Source organism: Schistocerca gregaria, chromosome 6 (genome assembly GCF_023897955.1).
Source record: "Schistocerca gregaria isolate iqSchGreg1 chromosome 6, iqSchGreg1.2, whole genome shotgun sequence".
Taxonomy (NCBI): Eukaryota; Metazoa; Arthropoda; class Insecta; order Orthoptera; family Acrididae; genus Schistocerca; species Schistocerca gregaria.
This window is the reverse complement of record NC_064925.1, coordinates 522,479,251-522,498,125: the sequence shown is the minus strand read 5'-3', so window position 1 is coordinate 522,498,125 and position 18,875 is coordinate 522,479,251. Positions and strand designations below refer to the sequence as shown.

Here is an 18,875-nt window from a genome sequence, read left to right as displayed (position 1 = left end):
ACCACATTTTCACAATTTCCTGTGAAAGTATTTTCTGAAATAGCTTTTCATCCTCTCTTTTCACCCTCGTACTGCTAGGTAACAATGTATGCTACTTTTGAGCTAGAATGTGATTGTACCTACTTACATGACTATGTTAGTTCCTGCTATGGCCAAGTGCTCACTTCACCTTTTCAAGTAATAAGAGTGGCATTTTTAGCTTTCTGTGTGAAAGAGAGCAAACTACTTGAATCAGGCATTTAATACAACGGAAGCAGTGTGCTCTTAACATGGCACTTTAAATGTACAGCAGAGAGGAAAAAATTCTGCCATTGCCAAATCGAGCCTTATGAACAATGAGTTTATAATGAATATAGTAAATTTGTGTGCGTGTGTTACGTTTGCATGAGTGAGTGTTTGTGGGGGGTCTGTCATCTATTTTTGACAAAGGCCTTAAGGGCTGAAAGCTTTATTTGGAACAGTCTTCTTGTTGTGCCTATGTGCTCTTCAGCATCTCCGCTATTTGGTGAGTAGCAACTTTCCTTTTCATAATACTGTTACATTCCATCCTGGATTTTGCATTGTTTGAAATTTGTGGTAGAGGTATATAGAGAACAAAAGCAAAATTGTATGTTGTAGTACTTAAATGATAACATCCAACAGAACTGGCAGTGAGAATTGTTCAGTTCAATTATGCAAATACTCTCAGCAATTAAAACTATTTCTGATGTCATTGTATTCACTGTTTGTGGTTTATGTTGTTGCAGTTCACCTTTCTAGGAAACAACAATCAGTATGGTCAACCTTCATTCATTGTGGATGATGGATGTCAGCCAAAAGTTGAACTCGCAGCAAAGGACCGGAATGTCATTGCTGCAACATTTACTCATTTCCTGCTGAAGAATATTGGTGAGTTTTCACTTACCTTTTATTTTAGTGATTCCTTGAAGTTTTAACTAGTCTCATGACTGTGAACACTTTTCATGCCAACTGTATACTGTTCTTGCAGTTTTTTTCCAAACATTTAGAAGTTAAATGGTTCATAGGGTGGTGATGAAGAGTGTAATTTGGAAAACTTTCATATGACTAAGGAATAGATAATTACAGTTTTCTGAGCTATAGAATTCTATTAGTCTGAATGTGACCTGTGGATAGCTCTCCATACCCTTATAATAAATGTTCAGTCAGTTTTTGTTTATCCAGGTGCAAGCCTGCTTGCTTATCATGTTCGAAGTCTTGGTGAATACTAAGACTTCACAATCTACAGTTCCACAGTCATGAGTAAATAGTCTCCATGTTTAGGTTCCTTTCTTTTACTAACATTGTGATTGTGACTGTAATTTTTATTGGTCCTGTACATTACCTTTTGTACATCTATGTACTTGTAACATAGGACATGTCATGAGGCTTACAAACTAGACACTATATACCAGGTGTCTCTCATAAGAGGAGTCATGCATTTTCTCTGGTTTTTCAACAGATATTTGCAAATTAATTTTGCAATTTATCAGTCCAGATAAATACATCATGTCTTTCAAGTGACACCCAGTGTTCACAGAAAGGGTCAGTTTATTTCCCATTACCAACAAAATGGTTTTTAAAGCGGAATTTTATTTATCCATTCAAGAGAGGTCCCAAATTAGTCTATTGCAATATTTGTTTTATCAGTATGTATTAACAATAATAGTGAAGCATGAAGAATAACGAGTACTCCACCAGTGACTGAGCTGCACAGCTGCAACATGGTGGTAGTCAGTGCAGGTCAGAGCGGTGCTGTCACTGCTGGAGTGCTGGTTACTCTTAACGTTGGTCTGTTAATGTTAATACACATGTTGGTAAAATGATTCTCTCACTTGTAACTCAGTACCATCTGGGACTGGAGCATCCTTAGGCCCATCCTAGAACCTCTTCCCAGAGTCCATCTCTCCACTTACCCCTACCACTCCCCGCATTCCCACCTTCTACAAGCTTCCTAAAGTCCATAAACCCAACCATCCAGGACACCCCATTGTGGCCAGTTACTGTGCCCCCACTAAGAGAATCCCTGCACTCATAGACCAACACCTTCAACCTATTACCCAGGACCTATCCTCCTATATAAAAGATACCAACCATTTCCTTGACCAACTCTCCACAGTTCCTGACCCTTTACCACATGGTGCCCTGCTCATAGCTATTGATGCCACCTCCCTGTACATTAACATTCCTAATGTCCATAGCCTTACTGCTATCGAATACTACCTTTCCAGACAACCTATGGATTCCAAACCAACAACCTCTTTCCTTGTCTCCGTGACCAACTATATCCTCACTCACAATTATTTCTCCTTTGAAGGCATTATCTACAAACAAATCTGCAGTACAGCTATGGGCACTGCATGGCACCATCCTATGCTAACCTATTCAGGGGCCATCTATAGGAATCTTTCCTAAAAACCCAGAATCCTAAACCCCTCACATGGTTCAGATTCATTAATGACATCTTTGCTACCTGGATTGAAGGTGAGGACACCTTATTCACATTCCTCCGGAACCTCAACAACTTCTCCCCCATTCGCTTCAGCTGGTCGTACTCAACCCAACAAGCCACCTTCCACCTCAGAGATGGCTACTTCAGTACCTCAGTCCATATCAAACCTACTAACCACCAGCAATACCTCCACTTCGACAGCTGCCACCCGTTTCATACCAAGAAGTCCCTTCCGTACAGCCTAGCTACCCGTGGTCATCGCATCTGCAGTGACGAGCAGTTCCTCTCAAAATATACCGAGGTTCTCACTGAAGCCTTCACTGACCATAATTATCCTCCCATCCTTGTACAAAAACAAATCTCCCGTGCCTTATCTCTCCAGTCTCCAAACACCTCCTGAAGTCCCACAGTCCGGCCACAGAGGAGCAATCCCCTCGTAAATCAGTACCATCTGTGCATGTTGCTCAAGTTCCTTCAGGGCAAGAGTTTCAATGTGTGTTATGGGTTCCAGGAATTCTCTGCCAGGGTTTCGATTACCTCTCATCATGCCCTGAAATGAGAAATGTCCCGCCTACTATCTTTCTCACCCCTCAAACCTACACAATATACTCGTCCATCCTTACACAACCTCTGCTCCCAATCCCGTACCGCATGTCTCATACCCGTGTAATAGACCTAGATGCAAGACCTGTCCTATACATCCTCCTACCACCACGTACTCCAGTCCGGTCACTAACATCACCTATCTCATCAAAGGCAGGGCTACCTGTGAAACCAGTCATGTGAATTACAAGCTAAGCTGCAACTACTGTACTGCATTCTATGTAGGCATGACAGCCAACAAGCTGTCTGTCCGCATGAACGGCCACTGACAAACTGGGGCCAAAAAACAAGTGGTCCACCCTGTTGCTGAACATGCTGCCAAACGTGATATCCCTCATCTCAGTGACTGTTTCACAGCCTGTGCCATATGTATTCTTCCCACCAACACCAGCTTTTCTGAACTGCACAGGTAAGAACTTTCCCTGCAATACATCCTAAGTTCCCATAACCCTCCTGGCCTTAACCTTCGTTAGTCACTGTCCTCACCCATCCAGCCCCCTCCCTGTTCCCATTCCAGCACTACACAGCCGTCATTTCACTGCCACACCTAGTCTTTGAATTTCGTTTTATTTCTCTCCTTTTCACCACTTACCCCCCCCCCCCCCCTTTTTGCACCTTCTCTCCTGCCCTCCATCTAAACTGCAATACTTCATTGCCCATCACTCCCACCATACTATCCCTTCCCCTCCCCGCTCCAGCTTCCTCCTTATCCCACAGAGTCACCACTTTCATCATGCACTGGTGCTGCTGCTCGCAGTGTGGTTTCAGTTCTCTGAGACTGCAGATGTGCATGCAAGTTGCATTTGCGTGAGTTTGTGTGTATGCCTGTGTGTATGTGTGCCTACTGCTGACAACGGCCTTAATGGCCAAAAGCTGTAATTGTGTGAATCTGTTTGTTGTGTCTATCATGACTCAGCATGTCCACTATATGGTAAGTAGCAACTTTCCTTCTCTGGTATTGTTACATAATATCTCACTATACTAATTTTGGAGTGCTCTACCAAATGGGCACATAACATTCTGCTTTGGAAATCATTTTGTTTGTAATGGGAAACAAACCGATGCTTTCCATCAAAACTGGGCATCACATTAAAAAGACTTCATGAGTATAATTTGTTTGGGCTGTCTCCAGCTACACCTGTTCGACTCACAGAGTGAGGGAAAAACGACTGTCTATAAGCCTCCAGATGAGCCCTAATATCTCCCATCTTATCTTTGTGGCCCGTATGTGAAATGTATGTTGGTGGCAGTAGAATCAATCTGCAGTTGGCCTCCAGTGCCAGTTCTCTGAATTTTCACAATAGTGCCTGAGGAAAAGAGTTTTGCCTTCCTCCCAGTGATTCCCATTTCAGTTCATGAAGCATCTCCATAATACTTGCAAGCTGATTGAACCTAGCAGTAAAAAATGTTACAGCACACCTCTGAATCACTTGTCTACCTTTAATCTGATGTTGTGGGGATCCCAAACACTTGAGCAGTATTCAATAATTTATGACACTAGCATTTTATATGCTGTCTGTCATATAATGGCTAGAGGCAGACACATATGCTGCCAGTACAATGTCTTCACTGTGCAGTGGCCTGCAGGTGTCTCTGCTCTGAAGGCTATTTACTAATACCACACAGCCATCACATCTTATGGACACAATGTTGTATATATACAGTCTGTTACAAGTGCCACCAGAAGACACAAGCCACTTTTTCAAGCAGCATACACATCAGGAAATGGGTGGCACTGCTATCAAGAAAATAAGTACTGTCCGCATGTCACATGATCAGAGATGTACTTCTTCCGGCTGGCTACTTTAGGCCAAGGACAGTCTTCAGCAGCAGCATTCAACTGTTCACTCAGTTCTGGGCCAGGAGCTGGATACACTTGTACCTTATCAGTTAGAACTCACTGAGACCAGACCTGAGACGCTGCTCTAAAATGTAATATCTCTGCACTGTTGCATGTTACTCCATGCAGCACGACCCTCCAGGATGCTGTATCTGCAGCCACTCGGGATGAGGCATCTCTCAGAATCGGGCCAGTGAACTTTGTTTCTGTTACTTTCAAGCAATCACGAATCATCTTTTAGTTGTTATCAGAAATATTCTTGATTGTGTACTTATGCCGTGAATAAAGTGTTCTTAACTTCAACCAGGGAATCATCATCACTCTACTGCACATCACCCAAATAGGATTTAATAGATGAACTACACTTTGCCAAAATTCCTCCAATGAAATGGAGATGAACTTTGACGTTCCCTACTACCACCCCAGTGTGCTCATTCAGTTTCGTATCATCTTATAATGTTACGCCAAGATATTTAGATGTTGTGGCTGTGCCAAACAGTACACAGTTAATGCTATATTTGAACATTATTGGATTGTTATTCCTACTCATCTGCATTAACTTACATTTTTCTGTATTTAGAGCAAGCTGCCATTCATCACACCAAATAGACATTCTGTCAAGTTGTTCTGTATCCTCCTACAATCACACAACAATGGGACCTTCCCATACACCACAGTATCATCAGCAAACAGCTGTAAATTGCTGTTGACCCTGTCCTTCATTTGTATATAGGGAGTAAGAGCAGTCCTCTCTCACTTCCCTGGGACACTCCTGATGTGCTTGAACACTCACCATTGAGGGCAGTGTACTGGATTCTGTTACTTAGTCTTTGAGCCACTCACATATCCGGGAACCAAACCCATATAATCTATTAACATGGAAGCTGCCTGTTGAGCTCCATCCACAGTTTGCAGAATATCATGAGAGAAACGGAAAAACTGAGTTTCGTGTGAGTGATGTTTTCTAAATCTGTCCTGATCTGAGGGCAAAAGCATTTCCATCACAAGAAAGTTTATGATATTCAAACTTAGAATGTATTCAAGAATTCTGCAGCAAACAAATGTTAAGATTGTTTGTTGTTGTTGTTGTTGTTGTTGTTGTTGTGGTCTTCAATTTGAAGACTGTTTTAATGCAGCTCTCCATACTATATCCTGTGCACACCTCTTCATCTCCCAGTACCTACTGCAATCTACATCCTTCTGAATCTGCTAAGTGTGTTCATTTCTGGGTCTCTCTCTACGATTTTTACCCTCCACACTGCCCTCCATTACTAAATTGGTGATCCCTTGATGCCTCGGAACATGTCTTACCAACCAGTCCCTTCTTCTTGTCAAGTTCCACAAATTTCTCTTCTCCCCAATTCTATTCAATACCTCCTCATTAGTTATGTGATCTACCCATCTGATCTTCGCATTCTTATGTAGCACCACATTTCAAAAGCTTCTATTCCCTATTTATCATCCATGTTTCACTTCCATACATGGCTACACTCCATACTAACACTTTCAGAAACGACTTCCTGACACTTAAAGCAATACTCGATGTTAACAAATTTCTCTTCTTCAGAAATGCTTTTCTTTCCATTGCCAGTCTACATTTTATATCCTCTCTACTTCAACCATCATCAGTTATTTTGCTCCCCAAATAGCAAAACTCCTTTTCTACTCTAAGTGTCTCATTTCCAAATCTAATTCCCTCAGCATCACCCGATTTAATTCCATTATCCCCGTTTTGCTTTTGTTGATGTTAATCTTATATCCTCCTTTCAAGACACTGTCCATTCTGTTCAACTGCTCTTCCATGTCCTTTGCTGTCTTTGACAGAATTACGATGTCATCGGCGAACCTCAAAGTTCTTATTCTTCTCCTTGGATTTTAATTCCTACTCTGAATTTTTCTTTTGTTTCCTATAGTGCTTGCTCAATATACAGATTGAATAACATTGGGGATAGGCTACAACCTTGTCTCACTCCCTTCCCAACCACTTCTTCCCTTTCATGCCCCTCGACTGTTATAACTGCCATCTGGTTTCTGTACAAATTGTAAATAGCCTTTCGCTCTCTGTATTTTACCCCTGCCACCTCCAGAATTTGAAAAAGAGTATTCCAGTCAACATTGTCAAAAGCTTTCCCTAAGTCTACAAATGCTAGAAATGTAGGTTTGCATTTGCTTAATCTATCTTCTAAGATGTGTCATAGGGTCAGTATTGCCTCATGTGTTCCAACATATCTATGGAATCCAAACTGATCTTCCCTGAGATTGGCTTCTAACAGTTTTTCCATTTGTCTGTAAAGAATTAGTGTTAGTATTTTGCATCCGTGGCTTATTAAACTGATAGTTCGGTAATTTTGACATCTGTCAACACCTGCTTTCTATGGGATTGGAATTATTATATATAAGTCTGAGGGTATTCCACTTGTCTCTTACATCTAGGTCACCAGATTGTAGAGTTTTGTGAGGGATGGCTCTCCCAAGGCTCTCAGTAGTTCTAATGGAATGTTGTCTACTCCTTGGGCCTTCTTTCGATTAGGTCTTTCAGTGCTCTGTCAAATTCATCATGCAGTATTGTATATCCTATTTCATCTTCTTCTACATCCTCTTCCATTTCCATAATATTGTCCTCAAGTACATCGCCATTGTATAGACCCTCTATATACTCCTTCCACCTTTCTTCTTTCCCTTCTTTGCTTAGAACTGGGTTTCCATCTGAGCTCTTGATATTCATACAAGTGGTTCTTTTTTCTCCAAAGGTCTCTTTATTTTTCCTGTAGGCAGTCTGTATCTTACCCCTAGTGAGATATGCCTCTACATCCTTACATTTGTCCTCTAGCATCCCTGCTTAGCCATTTTTCACTTCCTGTTGATCTCATTTTTGAGACGTTTGTATTCCTTTTTGCCTGCTTCATTTACTGCATTTTATATTCTCTCCTTTCATCAATTAAATTCAGTATTTCTTCTGTTACCCAAGGATTTATACTAGACCTCACCTGTTTACCTACTTCATCCTCTGCTGCCCTCATTATTTCATCTTGCAAAGCTACCCATTCTTCTTCTACTGTATTTCTTTCCCCCATTCTTGTCAGTCGTTCGCTAACACTCTCCCTGAAACTCTCTACAGCCTCTGGTTATTTCAGTTTATTCAGGTCCCATCTCATTAAATTCCCACCTTTTGCAATTTCTTCCTTTTTAATCTACAGTTGATAACCAACAGATTGTGGTCAGAGTCCACATCTGCCCCTGGAAATGTCTTAAAATTTAAAACCTGGTCCCTAAATGTCTGTCTTATTATTATATAATCTATTTGAAACCTTCCAGTATCTCCAGGTCTCTTCCATGTATACAACCTTCTTTCATGTTTCTTGAACAGAGTTATGCTCTGTGCAAAATTCTACCAGGCGGCTTCCTCTTTCATTCCTTACCTCCGTTCCATTTTCACGTACTACATTTCCTTCTCTTCCTTTTCCTACTATCGAATTCCAGTCACCCATGACTATTAAATTTTAGTCTCCCTTCAATATCTGAATAATTTCTTTTATCTCATCATACATTTAATCAATCTCTTCATCATCTGCGGAGCTAGTTGGCATATAAACTTGTACTATTGTGGTAGGCATGGGCTTCGTATCTATCTTGGCCACAATAATGCATTCACTGTGCTGTTTGGCAATAGCTTACCTGCATTCCTGTTTATTTTTATTCATTATTAAACCTACTCTTGCATTGGAAAAATTATGGCTGTAGTTTCCCCTTGCTATCAGCTATTCGCAGTGTGAGCACAGCAAGGCCGTTTTGGTTAGTATTACAAGGCCAGATCAGACAATCATCCAGATTGTTGCTCTTGCAATTACTGAAAAGGCTGGTGCCCCTCTTCAGGAACCACACGTTTGTCTGGCCTCTCAACACATACCCCTCCATTGTGGTTGCACCTACAGTATGGCTACCTGTACCGCTGAGGCATGCAAGCCTCCCCACCAACGGCAAGGTTCATAGTTCATGGGGGTAGGCACAGCGATATATACTGGTAAAATTTTATCACAGCGATATATACTGATAAAATTTTCTTGGGCTTCCAGCTGCGTCCAGTGGTTTAAAACCACTGGATGTGGCTGGAAGCCCAAGAAAACTGATAGTTTGGTAACAATATTGGAGAGGAAAGTTGGTACTCACCACATAGCAGAGATGCTCGTTCACGATAGGCACAACGAAAAGATTCACACAATTATAGCTTTTGGCCATTAAGGCCTTTGTTAGCAATAGATACACAGACACACACACATGCGCGCCCGCGCCGGCGCGCACACGTGCACGTGCGCGCACACACACACGCAAACGCAAACGCAACTTGCACACACATCTGTAGTCTCAGACAACTGAAACCACATAGTTTGGTAATATTCATACCTGTCAGCACCAGGTTTCTTTGGAATTGGAATTATTATATTGTTCTTGAAGTCTGAGGGTATTTCGCTGGTCTCATTTACTTTGCACTGTGGGTGGAAGAGTTTTCTCATAGCTGACTCTCCCAAGGTCTGACAGAATGTTGTCTATTCCTGGGGGCCTTGTTTTGGCTTAAGTCTCTCAGTGCTCTGTCAAATTCTTCTTGCAGTATCAAGTATCCCTTCTCATCAACATCTACATCTTCTATTTCTGTAATATTGCCTGCAAGTTCATCTACCTTGTATACACCATCTATATACTCCTTCTTTCAGCTTTCCCTTCTTTGCTTAGGACTGGTTTTCCATCTGAGCTCTTAATATTCATACCACTGCTTTTGATTATTGAATCACACAGGGTCTTCTCCAACCTCAATCCACTTACTTGACACATATGTCTCCAAAGTGTGATTTACAATCAGTGTGAACTATGCCCGTAAATCCTCTACATCCATCATATTTTAAGTAAGTGATATCCATTCACTGTCTAACTGGGTTGCAACAAGTGCTTATCTGCTTTCTCTAGCATAAATACTCTTCCAGCCTTCTTGATGGACTTATTAACTTTATTAACCATCCTCACTACAATGACATCGTGATCACTAATCCCTGTCTCTGTACTGACACTGTCGATAAGAACAGGCATTTGTAACTACAAAGTCTAAAATATTTCGTTGCATGTGGGTTGACTTAACTAGTTGCTCAAGGCAATTTGTGGAAAACATGTTCAAAAGTACTTCCCAAGACTGTCTGTCTGTACCACCTGCAGTAAATTCGTAGATGTTCCAGTCTATACCCATTATATTAAACTTGCCTCCAACTAATAACACATGACCTGGGTATTTCTGTGCTACTGAGCATAGACTTTCCTTGAATGATTCTACAACTCTTATGGCAGAATCAGGAGGCCAGTAAAAACGTCTGACGATTAACTTGAGTTCACCTAGGCCTGCTCCTTGTGTCCAGTAACTTCAGTCAGACTCAATTTTGACGTTGCAAGCACAATATATTTGTTGATGGCAGTGAACACTCTTCCTTCTTTGATATCTAATGAGTCTTTTCAAAATACATTCCATGCCTCACTAAATATTTTGTAGCTCTCCACTTAGTTCTAACCAGCTCTTGATATGGAGAATAATTTCTGCACAACAACTTTCGTCAAAGGCAATAAGTTCAGGTGCTTGGTTAAAAATACTTTATTTTATAATTTACCATTAAAATATTGATAATTAAAATGTTTATACTTTGTATGCAGTCTTATTTCACACTCTGTATATTGACTGATGAGTGCTCATCAGAGGATTTCAGACTGCCACCTAGCCTTTCCACAAGTACTCTGTTACCTGTGTAGAGAGACTGCATAATTCTGCCCACATAAACACTTCAAAGTGCACATCCGACTTAATCTATATAGGTCGGTAGCCCAGTCCACATAAGATTAATTGGGATCCTTTTTCTACTGTCAAAATACTAACCTGGCTGAAATAACATATTCTTTCATTGAAAATTGTCCTGTTGTAATAAAGAAAGTATCCTAGAAAATTCAAGCTGTGCCGAATGTATTAACCATTCTAATTTCTGTATTAGGTGAGACAGTTTAGAATTTCCTGACAAGAACATGGCGTTTTGTCTTTCCATTCAGAAATTTGGCAAGTTGTAACATGTAACTGCAATCATTAGTGATAAGCATCCCACTCTTCACTTTGTTCATTAAATGATGGAAAAGCTGTAAACATGGGTGATAAAAGACATAACTGTTGCGCTCGCCAACACTTGCACTGCCTGTAATATTGCTATCTTTAGCTCATGGTAATGTTACACATTTTTGCTCACAAACAACAAGAGCTTACATACAAGATGTCCCCAGAAAAATTACAAGCTAGTTTAAATGCATATTCCAAAGGTAAGTCAAGCTATGCCATACCAAAGTTCTGGCTATATGAAAGAGTCTGCAAGAATCACATCTGAGCCAAACCTGTGGCACACTCACTACACACTACATGGATCACATTGTAACTAATTCAGACTGGCTCTGGGCCAGCTTATATGCCAGATTCTAGTGTGTTCCTGCTGGAGGGAACTCTTGATTATCAGTGTCCTCTGGGTAAGGTGCCATAGTGGTCGACAGTAATATTGTACCAGATGTTCGGTTTCCGTATTGACATTGAGTGGGGCCATTACACTTCTTGCTATTGGCATCTTACATCTCAGGAAGAGTGCACTGTGCATCCCCAGAAATATCTTATCCTTTCTTTAGAACATAAAATGTCTGACAGCTAATAAAGAAAATCTGAGAACACTACTAAAATTGTATAATCTAGGCAACTCCTCTCACACTGATGAAACTTTAATTAAAAAGAATGTTATTTTACTAGTAGTTTACATTATTTGGAAGACTAAGTTCATTTTTATCTGTTTGCTCTAGGAGGATCAGAGACTTTCAAAGATAAACAGGACTTTTTCTACCATGAAGTTCGGAAGTACCACCAGAAACATTATCATGAAAAACTGCCCATGAAAATCTGCCGTGAAAAGCTTCTGGAGTCGGTGAGTTAAGAGGACTATGAGTCACTCTTATTTTTTGAGATCTTTAATTAACAGAAGGTTATTGTTGGATAATATATATCTTGCAAGAATATAAAATGACAGTTAATGCAATAAACGCTAAAATTGGTTTGAAAGTTCTTTCAGTATAACGGGATGATTTAATGCTATTATCTACTTTTTCTTGGGCATAACAATGTACATCTTACTCATAAAATGCTTAATGCTACATCACAAAAATCTACTTTTTGTGTCTGTTTGATCACAAAGCAAAATAGCACCAAATAATACATCACACTTCTCTCTTTCAGAACAGTAGAGATATGACTTAGAAACAGGAAGAGTTTCACAGAGGTTAAGACCGGACACATTTTGAAGGGTATTTGAATGATTTGGGGGACAAAATAATCAGTCAAGTTCCTTGCTGCATAGCAAGATACTTAAAGCTTGTTCTCCACAGATAAGAAGGATTCTCAGCCACATGTGTAATAGCTCTTTGGAGCAGGGCGTTTTCCCTGATAGACTGAAGTATGCCATTGCAAACCATTGCATAAAAAGGGGGATACGTCGGATGTCAACAACTACCGCCCAATCTCTCTTCTGACAGCTCTATCAAAAATTTTTGAGAAAGTAATGTATTCAAGAGTAGCCTCCCATATTTGTAAAAATAAAGTACTAACAAAATGTCAGTTTGGTTTTCAGAAAGGCTTTTCAACAGAAAATGTTATATACGCTTTCACTGATCAAATATTAAATGCTCTGAATAACCGGACATCAGCCATTGGTATTTTTTTGTGATCTCTCAAATTCCTTTGATTGTGTAAATCATGGAATTCTTTTAGATAAGCTAAATCATTATGGTTTGATGGGGGGGCAGTGCACAAATGGTTTAATTCATACTTAACTGGAAGAATGCAGAAAGTTGAAATAAGTGGCTCATGTAATGTTAAAACAACAGACGATTCCTCAAACTGGGGGGCTATCAAGTATGGGGTCCCACAGGGTTCGGTCTTAGGTTCTTTACTGTTCTTGATATACATTAATGACTTACCATTCCATATTCATGAAGATGCAAAGTTAGTTCTTTTTGCTGATGATAAAAGTATAGTAATAACATCCAAAAACCAAGAACTAAGTGATGTAATTGTAAATGATGTTTTTCACTAAATTATTAAGGGGTTCTCGGCAAACGGACTCTCTTTAAATTTTGATAAAACGCAGTATATACAGTTCCACACAGATTTTCAAAATTTTTGGGTGTGTCCATTGATGAGAGGTTAAACTGGAAGCAAAACATTGATGGTCTGCTGAAACGTCTGAGTTCAGCTACGTATGCTATTAGGGTTATTGCAAATTTTGGTGATAAGAATCTCAGTAAATTAGCTTACTATGCCTACTTTCATTCACTGCTTTCATATGGTATCATATTCTGGGGTAATTCATCGTTGAGTAGAAAAGTATTCATTGCTCAAAAACGTGTAATCAGAATAATTGCTGGAGTCCACCCACAGTCATCCTGCAGACATCTATTTAAGGATCTAGGGATCCTCACAGAAACCTCACAGTATATATATATTCACTTATGAAATTTGTTGTTAATAATCCAACCCAGTTCAAAAGTAATAGCAGTGTGCATAGCTATAACACCAGGAGAAAGGATGATCTTCACTATGCAGGGTTAAATCTGACTTTGGCACAGAAAGGAGTAAATTATGCTGCCACAAAAGTCTTTGGTCACCTACCAAAGAGCATCAAAAGCCTGACAGATAGTCAACCAACATTTAAAAATAAATTAAAAGAATTTCTAGATGACAACTCCTTCTACTCATTGGCTGAATTTTTAGATATAAATTAAGGGAGGGACAAAAAATTAAATTAAACATTAGTGTCATGCAATATTTTGTGTAATGTAATATCGTGTGCAGAAATCTTTCATTAACCTGACATGTTCCACATCATTAAGAATTGTCGTATTCATGATCTATGGAACAAGTATTAATCTAATCTAATCCCCATTCTCATCTCCAACCCTGTTTATTTGCAGCCCCCTGACAACACAACCGCCCATTTTTCCCCACTCCTCTCCTTTTATGCTCACCTACCTACCCCACAACCTCTTTATGCTGCACCTGTTGGTAGTCTAGCCCTGCACGCTTCACCAGACAGCGGTTGTCTCTCTCCGCACCCATACACTACTATCCCTTCCCCTTCTCCACCCCCTCCAGATTGCTGTTTGCATCCCACATGATAGTTCTTGTGTGTGTGTGTGTGTGTGTGTGTGTGTGTGTGTGTGTGTGTGTGTGTGTGTGTGTCAGTCTTACTGACAAAGGCTGTGGCCAAAGGCTTTATGTGAGTGTCTTTTAATTGTGCCTATCTGCAACTTGTTGTGTCCTCTTTACAGTAAGTAGCAATCTGTCTTTCCAACATTATTGTTACAAGTGACCAATTCAAAGAGAAAACAAGTGGCAGAGAATCATTTCTTGAGGTCTTTTAACATATTTCTTCCAAGTGATATACATAAAAACTGTAACCTTCTTTTAATGCCCCTTCCACATTTACATTTATTAACAAGATAAATTACATTATGGAAACCATAAACTTAATGAGAAAAAGCAGCCACTGGCATGTAGTTGTTTGACACACAGGAACATCTAACAGAAAAGAAAAGTCACTTTCTCTTGAGCTAATTTTTTTTTAAGTGTGTACTCTCGCACATGAAAGCATACAGACACCTAAACACACCCACACATGGCTGTAGTGGGTGCATTTGGTTGTGTGTGAGGGTATGTAACTGACTAGGAAAAGAGCGGTAATTCAAAAGTAAGCTAGTAATGTCTCTGTGTTAGTATGTGTTTTTATGTGCTATGCATTGGTCAGCTATAGGTCAGTGGTTGTCTTTTATTATTTTTGTTTACTTTTTATAATGTGTGTAAGTGATTTTAAACTATACATGTTTCAGTCAATGAAAGCAACAAAAAACTTCTCTGTGAGTGACTGGTGTCGAAACTTTGAGATAACCTTTCAAGGAGAACAAGGTGAGTCCACGCAACTATTTTTCTAGTCTCAGCAGTTTTTCTTTATATGATCAATATTCTTACTTCTCTGTCATGATCATTGCTACTTTGTGATTCTGTTTCAGTACTGACAAAGTATCACTGGACTACAGTTCTAATAAATTATAGTCAGTCTACATCCAATTCTGGAAATGTTTTGCAGTTTACACTCTGATTTCTTAATCTCTGTCTTACTGTTATATAAGGGGCAGTCAAATGATAATGACACAGATTGAAAAAGTAATCACCATAACTGATAATACATTTACCTCTCTGTGAGACAAGACAATTAAGTTTTCAAGGAAAAATGTTTGCAGTTGCCTTTTGACTTGGTCATTTTTGGATAATGTCCCCTTACCTCAAACTAATACATTAACCCTTCTGCATCATCCCTGAAAGTTTGTAACATCATCCCAGAATCACCCTGTGTATAGGTCCTAATACTTACAAACATATACATTAATAAGCCAAAGTACTATGACCACTGCCCATCTCAAGAGTGAATACCACCTAGTGGTGTTGAGGGCACATGACATGGTAGGGCAAGTATGTAAGCAGAGCAGAGACAACTGGGGAATAACTGTAGCATCTATATGGGGGCTGCAAATGGAAGATGCACTAACATAATCAGCTTTGACAAAGGGCATATTGTTGCAGCCTGGCAGCTTGGAAATGGCAATACTGGTCATTAGTTTGTGTGTGTTACTATATTGAGCAGCTATGAAAAGTGGTTGATGGACAGTGAAACCATGAGTAGGTAACAAGGTGTTAGACATTATGCCTCATCACATAACATGGAGGGCAGAGCCTCATGTACTCAATAAACCAGAATAGATGCAATCTGTGGCAGATATGGCGACAGTGTGCAATGCTGGTTGGGCACTAGTGTTTCAGAGCACACCATTCAGTGTGGATTATTGAACACAGGGTTCTGCAGCTGGTCAGTGGTATTGTTCAGATATGCTATCATCCAGGTGAATGGTTGGTTGAAACATGAACTGCACCTTGGGTACTGGTCAGTGGAGGCAATATTATGGCGTGGGAAACATTCACCTGGTCTTCCGTGGAACTTGTTGTAGTAATGAAGGTGCAGCGACTGCTATGGACTACACGTACAATATTACAATCCACTTGCATCCCATTATGCTTGGTGTCTTTTCTGACAGTGAAGTCATCTTCCATCAGGATACATTTCAGTGTCCCAAGGCTAGAATCATGCTACAATGTGTAACATGTCTTACCTGTGATTAATAATCCTCAGTAGCTAGTTGCCGAATGTCCACTGTCTTGCTGTAATCTGATTTTATATATAGTTTTAAAATGATGTACGCAACACAGTAGTAGTTAACTTGACTAATTCTGACATGTACTGTCACTTGTGAAAACATAATGATCAGCTTGTGTATAAAAAGTCATACAATATAATGATGACTGGCAAGCACTTCCACTCAACTAGGAATTATTGTGACAGCGATGATATTTTTGCAGTGCACTTTCACAAGCAGGTTCAGACTTTATCAACACAGGTATGACAGTATGACCACATGATGGTGTTGTAATGATTGACTTCCACAGACTTTTACAGAAGATATTACTCACAAGTTACTACATGATGTCAATGTACTGAATGCTTCCTGTTGTGCCCCAGAAATGTTGATTGAATGATTACCATGTGCAGACTGCTTACTTATTGTCTATTGATGGTAATTTATAGATGTTTATGAGAAGAATTAGTGAAATTTCTAATTGCATGTTAGTATATAATAATACAAACGTCAAATTTAGTCAAATGTCATTCTAGTGTAGCAAGAAATAATTCATTTTAGCTGTTTATTAGGTGGCTGTAAAATTAATAAAGCTACATGAACTGTTTATGAACTCCATGACATGGGATTTACTGATCTTTGTGTGAATTTCAAAGGTATGCAGTTTTCATAATTTACTCAATTTCTCATCCAGTGGAAAAATTTGTTATTGGAGCACACAAAGGTGAATATGCTTCTCTTTATTAAAAGACTGACTGAAAAGTGGAATATCAGCTGCCTCATTCTACCTTCCTCAGCACTTTAAAAAATTTTTGCAAAAATATGGACAAGTGAACATATTCAAGCTCTTTTTAACATGCACATCACTTCTCAATTCCACATGTTGCCACAACTGTAACTCACTCACACACACTAGTCCATCACTGTAAGTCTCTCATGCTCATCCACTCCCAATTGCCCATTTCCACTCACTCATTCAGCCCAACTCATTGCATCATCTCCTTGTGGCTCTGCAGCTGTCTCTGTTGCCTTTGTTCTGTCCTACTACTACTGCCTCCTCTACTGTCACTGTCTCCCTCTTGTTCTCTTGTACTACTATTATCCCATTCATTCATTCCCATTGATGTTGTGTCTTCTCTCTGTTACTGTCTCTCTCTTTCTCGTTGTCATTGTCATAGACTCTGTCTCTCATTATCACTGGCTCTCACCCACTTCCACTTTCTCCTTCTCTTTATTCCTCTCCCATGGGCATTGTCTCCTTCACTCTTTTCATAGCACTGTTCTCTCCCTGTCTGGTATGTTCCATTGCCACTGTGTCCCTCTCTTTCTCTCACACTGCCATTGTCTCCTTTGTTCTTTCTACACCACAACCACTGTCTACTATCTTTCAATATTTATTACTTCTGCATCTCTTTCCCATTGCCACTGTCTCCTTCTTTCTCAGCATAAAAGGTATGAATATGTTCTAATGAGGAAGGTAGAATGAGACAGCTGTCACCCCACTTTTCAGTCAGTCTAATAAAGAGAAGCATATTTGTCTTTTCTGTGCTCTGATAGGAGCTTCCCTTCTGTTCCCTGCCACAGGAGGTCATGTCACTCATATGAAATGAACTTAATGGGACAGCAAAATTTTGATAGTTTACTTATGTGGAATGAAATAATGAAAAACAAATTTAGTACAGACTGGATTATATGTGCACAAAAATTTTGTATGTGCTTCAGTTCTACAATGTGGAGTTCCGAGAACCCTTCTGGTGCTAATGGAGACATGTAACATCGTACTTCTTTGCTCTACATCACTTTAGAAGCTTCATTTCCACTTCACAATGTATTTTACATGCACAAGTAGTATAACTATGAACCTCTGTAGCTCGGAAACAGATAAAGATCTGAAACTTCCTGGCAGATTAAAATGGTGTGCTGGACCGAGACTTGAACTTGGGACCTTTGCCTTTTGCAGGCAAGTCTCTGCAATATCCTTTCTTTCAGGAGTGCTAGTTCTGCAAGGTTTGCAGGAGAGCTTCTGTAAAGTTTGGAAGGTAGGAGACGTGGTACTGGCAGAAGTAAAGCTGTGAGGAAGGGGCATGAGCCGTGCTTGGGTAGCTCAGTTGGTAGAGCACTTGCCCACGAAAGGCAAAGGTCCCAAGTTCGAGTCTCAGTCTATCACACCATTTTAATCTGCCAGAAAGTTTCATATCAGTGCACACTCCCCGGCAGAGTGAAAATCTCATTCTAGGTAAAGATCTGTAAGTAGTAAATTATCAGTGTTGTTTGAGAGCAGAATATTAGGAACATATTGTAAAAATTACAGCCACTTGTTCTGCATAGCCATCTTGTAATCAGTGACTGGATTTTGGTCCACTTTTGATGGCAAAAAATGCTTTTTTGGGGCTTTCCTTGGGAACCGTCCAAGAATTTGTGTAAATGCATCATTCTTTCACTTGTTAATTCATTCAACTATTCAGTCATTCACAGCTATACCCATCAGTGTAATTAAATCATGGGGTTATCTGCTGTAGCTGCAAAAGGATAATGATACCAAGAAAATTTTCAAGTTTGTTCAAGACTGGTATCTTACAAATATATCATAAAAATTTCAACTATTTTCTTTGGATAGCCATCTTGGAATCCTCGACTGGGTTTTGGTTTGCTGGTCAGAACAAAAATATAGTAAAAAAATACACTTTT

At 39.7% G+C, this 18,875-nt stretch overlaps 1 protein-coding gene across 7 annotated transcripts in view; it reads left to right on the top strand.

The window, feature by feature from the left end:
* Window positions 1–18,875, top strand: part of LOC126277953 (apoptosis-resistant E3 ubiquitin protein ligase 1) — a 616,553-nt gene that overhangs the window by 553,446 nt on the left and 44,232 nt on the right. For all 7 annotated transcript variants that reach the window (XR_007550627.1, XR_007550628.1, XR_007550629.1 and 4 more), the window contains 3 exons: window positions 747–888; window positions 11,751–11,872; window positions 14,829–14,904. Coding sequence is in view for 4 of the 7 variants with exons in the window: in XM_049977563.1 (XP_049833520.1) it covers window positions 747–888; window positions 11,751–11,872; window positions 14,829–14,904 (340 nt within the window). In the remaining 3 variants the exon portion in view is untranslated. The remainder of the gene's footprint in view (window positions 1–746; window positions 889–11,750; window positions 11,873–14,828; window positions 14,905–18,875) is intronic.